This window comes from Microtus ochrogaster, unplaced genomic scaffold, assembly GCF_000317375.1.
Source record: "Microtus ochrogaster isolate Prairie Vole_2 unplaced genomic scaffold, MicOch1.0 UNK3, whole genome shotgun sequence".
Classification (NCBI taxonomy): domain Eukaryota; kingdom Metazoa; phylum Chordata; class Mammalia; order Rodentia; family Cricetidae; genus Microtus; species Microtus ochrogaster.
Window position 1 is genome coordinate 16,531,551 of NW_004949101.1, and position 9,863 is coordinate 16,541,413.

The 9,863-nt window shown below is 48.8% G+C and overlaps 1 protein-coding gene across 1 annotated transcript in view; it reads right to left on the bottom strand.

The window, feature by feature from the left end:
* Cdc25b (cell division cycle 25B) overlaps positions 1 to 5,165 on the bottom strand; it is an 11,698-nt gene extending 6,533 nt beyond the window's left edge. The window contains exons 1-7 of the mRNA XM_005365581.3: positions 4,759 to 5,165; positions 3,914 to 4,026; positions 3,036 to 3,087; positions 1,066 to 1,107; positions 896 to 932; positions 549 to 671; positions 337 to 459 (exon numbers count right to left, since the gene is read on the bottom strand). Of these exons, the coding sequence (XP_005365638.1) occupies positions 337 to 459; positions 549 to 671; positions 896 to 932; positions 1,066 to 1,107; positions 3,036 to 3,087; positions 3,914 to 4,026; positions 4,759 to 4,958 (690 nt within the window). The 5' untranslated portion in view covers positions 4,959 to 5,165. The remainder of the gene's footprint in view (positions 1 to 336; positions 460 to 548; positions 672 to 895; positions 933 to 1,065; positions 1,108 to 3,035; positions 3,088 to 3,913; positions 4,027 to 4,758) is intronic.
* Between the last annotated feature and the right edge of the window lie 4,698 nt (positions 5,166 to 9,863).

Genomic DNA, 9,863 nt, shown 5'->3' on the forward strand with positions numbered 1-9,863 from the left:
TCTGCCTCCCGAGTGCTGGGATTAAAGGCGTGCGCCACCACCGCCCGGCTCTTTTATTTGTTTTTATTTTGTAACCTTTATTTTATAGATATGGGTGTTTTGCCTGCACATATGTCTGTGGACCATGTGCCAGCAGTGTCTACAGAGGCTAGAAGAGAGTATCAGGTCCTCTGGGACTGGAATTACAGAGGGCTGTGAGCTGCCCTGTGGGTGCTAGGAATTGAACCAGTTCCTCTGGAAGAGCAGCCACTGAGTCATCTCTCCAGCTACCACCACCTCTCTCCCGAGCTGTTTGTTTCTTGAGGGTCCTACAGGGGGTCAGTTCTCCTCATGTACCATCAAGTCAGGAGCTGAGCTTGGTCTCTGGGCAAAGGCCTCTCTGTGGCTGGCCCGCTCTGCCAGAGGTTGGGCAGGGCTGGGATGATTGGGCTTCCATGGCATCTTGAAGAAACATCCATCCTGTGGGCAGGATTGGAGAGGAAGTGTCAGAATAACCGCAGTGCGCCCTGCTCTCCCGACCTCTCCTGTCCTCGGCTCTGAAAGCACACATTTTCTTTGTCCTCCCCAGGGCTGTTGGCAGATCTGCAGCCTGCCTCATTTTTCTTCCGGTTGTCCAGTGCTTGGGAGTTGGTGATGTTCTGTAGCACAGGGCTGTGGTCCAGCAGCCTCACCTAGGGAATCAGACAGGGCAGTAAGAACTGAAGGCTGGACTCCTGTGATCACCCAGGCCCTCCCTACCTTCTGCTACCCTTCTCCAGTCCCTAGGCTACTCAGCCACCAGGGGAAACCCCAGCTCCCCCAGGCAATCCAGGGATGCCTGGCTACTTTGAGCACACTCTCCGAGAGGTGCCCCCAGGATGTCCATGCCAGCCAGGATGCCTAAGAGGATACTCACAGGCAAGGACCGGAAGCGTTTTATGGTAAACTGCTCACTGAAAAAGAAAGAAGGACAGTTCAGAGCTGGCAAAATGGGGGCCAGTGACTTAAAGCAGGCAAGATCTCCTTGCACCCAGACCATACACTGCAGTAAACAGCAGGAGGTAGAGAAGGGCAGATAGCACTCACTTTTGAATGACCCGACGGGATGCCTGAATGGTTTGCTCAAACCTAGGAGAGAGAAGTGATCCATTTTCTCTGTAGTCCACCATCTACCTCAACCACCAGGCCCCAGCCAGGCCCATCCTCAAAGGGCCAGCCAAGAGAGCAAGGACAAGGGCCTCTGGCCAGGCTGGGGGAAGAGGAGAGCAGAAAAAAAAAAAAAAGCCCACCATTGGCGGGGCCCAGGTACCAAGGATGAAGGATTTGAGGCCGCCTGGGATTTTAAAGGCTGCCTTGAATAGAAGCAGGCCTAGAGAAAGGCAGTGATGGAGACAGCTGGGGCAGGTCACAGGGTCATTAAGACATCACCAAGGCAACAGTCTCGCCAGCCTGCACCAGCTAGCACAGGCCTTCCACCTGTATGCAAATTACATTAGTGGGGCCATATGGCCACCATGAAAGGCATTGATCCATCCCATGACAATAGGCCAAAGGCACCCTGTAATATGGGTGATGCTGGGTGGGTGCCAGCAACGCTGGTTTGCTGGGTTTCCTTTTACACCAGGAAACTGGTCTGACTTTCTCTGGGACAGCTCCCCCCACCCCCTTTAGTGTTTTTCTGGATCAGCCTAGCAGAAACTCCTAGTGACAAGTATATGGGTTACATCCTCTCCTCCCTCCTATGGAATTTCTAAAACTCAACCTCTGTTCCACCCCCTCCTTCTGTCTTAGAAAAGGCCAGCCAGCAAGGAATTCCAACAGATGTTCCTTTTGAGGCCGAGGCTTAGGTTTCTGCATATAGCCCTGCCTTAAAGCCCTGTTGCTGGAGACCACCTGTCCATGTGTGCTTACACACACACACACACACACACACACACACACACACACACACACACCAGCTTTTTTTCTGAGAAACTAAATAGTCAAAAAACATGTGCAGGCCCCTAAGAGGGGGCCTCTGTGCAATCAGCCTGGTATCTATCATTTGTAGCTGGGTCTCCCGGGTGAGGGATCTGTGTTGTCACTAAAACCAAACTCCACTCCTCCCATCCCCACCCAATTCTTGTTTCCTGTTTGTGAATAAACCCTGAGCACGGCACAGTCTGATCAAAGGCATCAGGAGGAAATAGTAACCGCTGCTCTAAACCAAAAAGCTCTGGCTGGTAGTGCCCAGCTGTCCCTCCTAATGCCTGACAGCTACTGCAGCAGCTGGATGGGAACAGGTGTTCTCTAGAAGGCATAATTTGTGCCCATAGGCAAGGAAGAAGTGTCTGCCCAAGAGCAAAGACCAGCTTTCTCTCTCCACTCCCTAATGCAAAGGGCCTGGTCAAGGGTTGGCCAGGAGAGTCAAGTGTCAAAGCCAGGGACTGCTACTGAGCCACGCCAGTCAAGCCAGTCTGCAGACACTGTTTTCGTTTGGTCTAGGTTTTGAGATTGGTTTTACTATCTTGCCCAAACTGGCCTTGAACTCTCTATCTTCCTGCCTTAGCATCCTGGGTGTTGGGATTATAGATCTGGGCCACCATTCCCAGCAGGACCATATATGTGTGTGTGTGTGTGTGTGTGTGTGTGTGTGTGTGTGTGTACATTTGGAAAAACATTTCACATATACAGAAAAACGGGACTGTCCTGGATCTTGCTTTGTAGACCAGGCTGGCCTTAAGCTCACTGAGATCCACCTGCCTCTGCCTCCCAAGTGCTGGGATTAAAGGTGTGCACCACCACCACCCAGCCCACTTGTCACTTTTGCAGAGGACCTGAGTTCAGTACCCAGCACCCATGTAGGGCAACTCACACCAACCTGGAGCCCCAGCTCCAAGGGGCCCAAATTCCTCCTCTGGCCTCTACAGGCCCAAATGCTCACATACACATATCGCCATGCAGAGAAACACACAACAAACACATAATTAAAAATAAATTTAAAAAAAAAGAAAGAAAAATTGATTCCCAAGGGCAGGTGCCAGCTCCTCCATGGGAATACTCCCTTCGCTACTCACGCATGCTCTGCCTTCCGTGGGTCCATAGGGCTGGGGGAGTCCATGCAGAGACCTGGTGGGACAGAGCACTTGGCTTGCAGGCAGCCTTTCCTGCTTACTTTTTCCCAAGAAAGGAAAAGGAGACCTCTATTTGAGATCAAGACAGACTTTAACAAATGAAACAAAACCTACTTATGGACCCTGAGCACAAGACACTATTCCCCAAAGGAGTCAAGACTACACTATCTATTTACTATGGAATCGTCTCTACCCAGGTGCTTTTTGTTGTTTTGTTTTGCTTTGCTTTTTGTTTGTTGTTTTGGTTTTTTGAGACAGGGTTTCTCTGTGTAACTGTACTAGTTATCCTGAAATTCACTTTGTAGACCAGGCTGATCTTGAACTCACAGAGCTCTACCTCCCTGGGATTAAAGGCAAGTGCCACCATTGCCCAGCTTCTACAGGTTTTTAAAAGCACAATGCTTTCTAAGCATTTTTCTTAAGCTAGTTTAAAATGACTTGGAAAAAATAATGGTTTTCTAAGGAGAAAAGTGACAGACTATGAAAATGTTTCACAAGGACCAACTTTTTGTGCCTTCTGGGTGGAGTGCTAGTTTAGTGGTGGAGTGCTAGTTTAGTGGCTTCACCACTAGGTTTCTAATAAGTAAGATACTGTCTCCTACCTAGGGCCAGGCTTCCTCAGGCTACCCAGTTAAGGCTGGGTGTGGTAAGACCTGCTAGGTGTGTTTTCTTTTCAGCTTTGAAGACAGAATGGGAGACGATTCTGGGTCCACCCAGATGTGGGCAGGATGTTTATCTGACAGACTGAGAAGTTAGGAGGCCCAAAGAGTTCCCTGATATCTTCTGACTATAGGGAACCTCATGGGGACCCTGGGTCTTACCTGCATCAGAAGCTTCAGAGGACTCAGACGACAGGGAGGCACGCCTGGACAGAGATAGGCCCACCAGCCTGTTCTGGAATGACAGGCTTCCTACTGGAGTCTTTGGGGTCTCACTAGTAAGGGGAAATAGGCACAGGAAAGAAAAAAAGAAATTAATTCTGGGTCTAGAAGTTGGTTGGTTCATGTTGCTATGTATTCCCTAGCTAAGAAGGGCCCCCCATTACTGAGAGATGATCACATGCTAGGACTATCCTGTAGCTCAGGTCAAAGCTCCGCATTCTGCCAAGGCCTTAGAGAGTCTTCCCTGAATTGACTGGAAGAGTGGAGCGCTTAGGCAGGAGGCGGCAGGGGAAGTTGTGTAGAACCTTTCCCTGCTCATAGCCCCACCTATCTAACCACACATTTTCCTGGAGGCAAAGGCCATGACCTGGGTCTTTATTGCGCCTGGACCACCCAGCTGGGACCCCCACAGGCACGTTTAGGGAAGTCAGCCAGTCTTTTGTCATTTTAAGCCTTCGGGAGTTCGGGAGGTGCAGGGTGCAAGGAGCAGAGGCACGGCCTTGTATGAGCCACAGTTATGCCAATCTCAATGATCCTCTGCTTAAGGCAGAAATTAGGGAGGTAGTATGCCACAGGCAGTGAGGGAACAGGGGGTGAATGATCCTTAGCTGGTCATATGGGGGGGGGGCGTGCAAGTCGAAAAACTTCTGACTCAGCACTCTCGTGCCGGGTCCCTGAAGCAAGTGTAAAGGGAAAGGCGTTTGCGCTCAACACTTCTAGGCTTCGGTGCTACTCCTACTAGGGCTCCCCGTCCCACCACACCCAGTGCCGGTGGGGCATCCTACCTGCCGAGCCCAGCGAGGTCGTGCATGGTTCTGGTAAGTGTGGTAACTGGAGAGGAGGAAACCGCGCTCTTTGGAGACCCCAGGAAGCCATCAGGCTCCGACCCGAAGCCTGAGAGGTGGTGCGGTCGCTGAACGCCACCGAACACGCGAACTGGACTGAGAGTCGAGTCCGGCGTAGACTTCTGCGGGTGCACCTCCATCGTGGCGGGGTGGGCAAAGGCTAGCTTTAGGGCCACAACGAGCACGAGGGCGAGCAGACACCTACCCAGCTGGCTCGGCTCCGAGAGGGAGCCTGGGGTGAAGGGAAAGAGGGAGGGAAGGGAGGGAGGAAAAGCAATGGGCCTGGGAGTGAGGAGAGGGATGCGGGTAGGAAGGGAGGGGAGAACGCTGAGCTGGGCAGCTGCCACCTCCACCTCCTTATATATTCGAAAAATAACAGCGGCAGCGCCGCCGGACGTCACCAATGGGGGCGCCGGTTCCGGGAGGGCGGGACCGAGGGCGGGGCTCTTGTGGTTGGGGCTGAGGCTGGACCAGCTAACTCTGCCCGCCCGACTTCTTAGGGTGACTCAGGGAGTTGGGTTAACTCCATGCCCCCCACATACCCTCTGTTCCCTCTGACACGAAGATCCTGGTCTCCAAGATTCTGCCTCTTGGGACACGGTTTGGAGGGACAGACGCCCAGAGGGGGAGTAGCCACCCTCTAAGGTGGTCTCGTAAGGACCCCTCGACGTTTACCATCATGCACCGTCACGGGTAAGGAACCGTGCGAAGCTCTGCCTGAGCTCCGGACGTTTGCCTAGTGTGCTGTGAGGTCTGCGTTCCCTGTCCCGTTTGCAGACCGGGACGTTGAGAAGTTCTTTAACTCGTTTAAGGGCAAGGGTTTGATTGAGTGGTAAAGACAGATGCTCTCCCCTGGTCGTCGTGCCCCCCCCCCCCCCGCTCTTTTGATTCTGCAGCCTCCCTGGGCCGCTTAGTGTAGCTGCAGGCTTTCGCAGGCGGCGCTTTGGGTACTCGCCTCCTGGCGCGGCAGAGAGGAACTGCGAGATTCCTGGGCTCCCAGTTTCTACGTGACCCCCCCGCCCCTCCCAACTGGGCCAAATATTCTCCCGTAGTCCCCGAGAATCAACGTTTGGATTTAGGCATGGGTGTTTTTGCTGCAGGCAATTGTGACATGTCACCAGAGAACCCAGTTAGGGAAAAATCTCACACCCACTTACAGCTTGGCTAATTTGGTGTTAATAGCACCGTATTTAGTGTTTCTTTGAAAGTGGAAGAGGCTGAATTTCCTATTAGTTTACAATGAGCCTCTTCTAATGATCTAATCACCTTCCAGCCAGGTCTGTTTTCCTGAAATGAGCTGGGAAGGACCAAGTGGGTAGTTGGAAACCTTTTCAACGTTGTTCTCCCCATGGAAGATGAGGCTTCTGGGCTGGTCGTTGGGGTACAGTGCAGGATCTAAGAGCTAAGAGTACCTTTGCATATCTGCCTTTGCCGTTTTAACCAACACCCCAGGCCCACCAGGGAGGGATGGCAAAAGGGTGACTGAGGGTAGGAATGGGGTCTAAGAGGCTCAGCTGTGTATGAAGGAAGAGGGCACTAACCACACCTGAGCGGAGCGACCGAAGTAGGAGTAACGGCCTTTCTTTCTCTCAACATGTTGCCCAGCTCCTGTGCTGTGCCAGGAACTATATACTACTAAGTAGTTAGGGTCCTATTTCCTGTTCCAGTCATAGGTCAAGCTCAAGACCTCCAGCTTCCTGCCCTGCCTTAGTGTCAGGACCAAGAGAGAAATTCGCCCCTGTGCATAAAAGTCCTCTGAGGATAGTGTTTTTAAAACCAACAAAACAGGTTTCCCCCACCCTCGCCCCAGCACACACACGCTTCAGAGTGAGAAGGGGCCCTCCTGTGCTGATTTTGGAAATCACATCTGGAGGTGCTCCTGGTCCGCCGTGGAAGGGAGAGGAGCCCAGCAGAGTCCTTCCAGAGCCCCTCATCTAACGGCTCACATGGTCCTGAACTTGAGGTTGCCATTCGATCATAGACAATGGACTCAACTAAAACAACAAAACTAGTCCCTAAAGATCAGTTAAAAGATTTGTGCTTCTAGTTCCAGGACAGGCTCCAAAGCTACAGAGAAACCCTGTGTTAGAAGGAAACAAAAACGATTTGCTTTTTTTGAATTGAGGAGGCAAGTGTCTCATTATGTCATTATGTAGACTTGGCTGGTCCAGGATCTGTTGTAGAGCAAGCAGGCTTCAAATTCATGGTGCTCACCCTCCTTTTGCCTCCAGAGTGTTGGATTACAGCTAGGAGTCACCACTACTGGCATGTTAAAATGTTTGTGACCTGCAGAGCAAGAGAACTTCCCTATCTTTTAGGGACTTTTCTATCTTAATGTTTTATGTGTGTGCATGCTTTGCCTGTCTGTGCACCATTTATCTGCTTGGTGTCTTTGAAGGACAGCAAAGGGCATCAGATCCCCGAAACAGATGGTTGTGAGCTGCCATGTGGAGGCTGGATATCAAACCTGGGTCCTCTGGAAGAGCAGCCAGTGTTCTCCACCTCTGAGCCATCTCTCCAGGGCTCTTTTAGAAACATTCCAGTTTCCCCTGTTGGTCCACCGCGCCCCCCACACCTGTGTTTTTGTGGCTTGTGACATGTCACATTTATGTTTCACCAAAACTTCAGACAGAGGAGAATATCAAATGATACCAAAGGCAGCACCCCCAATCTTCAGAAACAGCATTGTGAGAATGTTCTTTTCTTGCATTGTCTCCTGGAGATGAGTCATACTTCTCCAAAGGAAACATGGACGACAGCCACAAAGAGAATTACATATTTCCACATTCAAAAAGCAAAAGGGAAGCTGGCCTTGGTTGTGTACTTATAAATTTATGGAGGGAGGAGGTCGAGGAATGAGAATCACTGAGAGTTTGAGGCCAGCCTGGGCTATATAGTGAGACCCTGCATCAAAAAGTCTGAAACTACCAATAAAAGAAAAGTAAAAAAAGGGGCTTGAGATGTGAGAGGCCATTGGCCTAGCATGTGCAAAGTTCTAGCTTCTGGAATGAGTTCAGAACACAGCAAAAATATAAATAAATGTGGTAAAATGTGTAATTTTAATTTTTATATTTTAATTTTAGTATTATATTTAAAGTAATATATTAAAATATTATTATTATGGCTAGTTTTTTTGTCAACTTGACAAAAGCTAGAATCATCTGGGAAAAGAGGAAACTCAAGAAGATGCCTCCATCAGATTGACCTGTAGGCAAGTCTGTGGGGTATTTTCTTGATTAATGATTGATGGGGTAGGGCCCAGCCCACTGTGGATGGTACCTCCCCTAGGCAGGTGCTCCTTGGTTGTATGTGTAGGGGATGAAGAGACATCTCAATAGTTAAAGAGCACTGACTGCTCTTCCAGAAGACTCAGGTTTGATTTCCATTGTCTACGTGGCAGCTCACAACTGTCTGTAACTCCCATTCCAGGGGATCCACTGCCCTCTTCTGACCTCTGCAGACAACTAGTCAGGTGCAGACATACATGCAATCAAAGCATCCAAACATGTAGTGGCTTGAATAAGATGTCCCCAATAGGCTCAGCTATCTGAATGCTTAGGAATGACACTATTTGTTGGAGTAGGTGTGGCCTTGTTGGAGGAATGTATCATGGAGTGGGTTTTGAGGTTTCAAAAGCCCAAGCCACACCCAACGACTCTCTCTCTCTCTCTCTCTCTCTCTCTCTCTCTCTCTCTCTCTCTCTCTCTCTCTCTCTCTCCTGCCTGCAGAACTCTCAGCTGCTTCTGCATCATGTCTGCCTGAATGCTGCCATACTCCCCGATTACGACGGTAGTGAACTAAACCTCTGAAACCACAAGCAAGTCCCAGTTAAATGCTTTCCTTTATTAGAGTTGCCATGGTCATGGTGTCTCTTCACAGCAAGAGAACATTGACTAAGACAATACACATAAAAAGTAAATCTAACCGAGCAAGCAAAAGACAGGATTTGTCCCTTGGAGGCTGAGACTGGAGAATTATAAGAGTGATGATATCTTGGGCTATATACTGCGTCTCCAACTCCAAAAACAAAAATAAAGCCAGGGATGGTGGTGCATGACTTTAATCCCAGCACTCACCTCTGTGAGTTCAAGGTCAGCCTGGTCTACAGAGTTAGTTCCAGGACAGGCTCCAAAGCCACAGAGAAACCCTGTCTCGAAAAACCAAAAAAAAAAAAAAAAAAAAAAAGGAAGTTCTAGGCCAGTCAGCCCTAGACAATGAGACCCTGCCTCAAACAAAGCAACATAACCTGACCAGCAGCAACAAAATATGTATGGGAAAATGCCTTCAAAAATACTCTTTGATTATCACAAAGAATAGATCACACATATAATCCTAACACTTGGGAGGTAGAGGCAGAAAGACCAGGAGTTTAAAATCATCCTCAACTACATACCTACTTCAAGGCCAGCATCCTGTCTCAACAACAACAAAAAAAAAAAAGAGAGAAAAATTTTTTTTCAGTGGTAGCATTATACATTTTTATCCTCCAAAGAATTTTGGTATTTTATTTATTTATTTTTTTTGAGACATGTTTTTTTCTGTAGCTTTGGTGCCTGTCCTTGAACTAGCTCTTGTAGACCAGGCTGGCCTCGAACTCCCAGAGATCCGCCTGCCTCTGCCTCCCGAGTGCTGGGATTAAAGGCATGCGTCACCACCGCCCGGCTGAATTTTGGTATTTTAAAAGACTCAGAAGAATCTGTATAATTTTTCAATTTCTAATTGAATTTTTCAATTTCTAATTAGAAATACAGTTGTTTTTTTTTTTTTTTTTGAGGCAGGGCCACATATAGCCAAGGCTGACTTTTTAAATATTAAAAAAAAATAAAATAAAATTGACTTTCACTGGTAGCTGCACATATCTGTAAGCTGTATACTCTGGGTGAATTGTACAGTTACAGACTATGAACTACATCATAAAGCTTTTTTTTATTTTTTAAATATTTATTTATTTATTATGTATACAATAGTCTGTCTGTATGTCTGCAGCCCAGAAGAGGGCACCAGACCTCATTACAGATGGTTGTAAGTCACCATGTGGTTGCCGG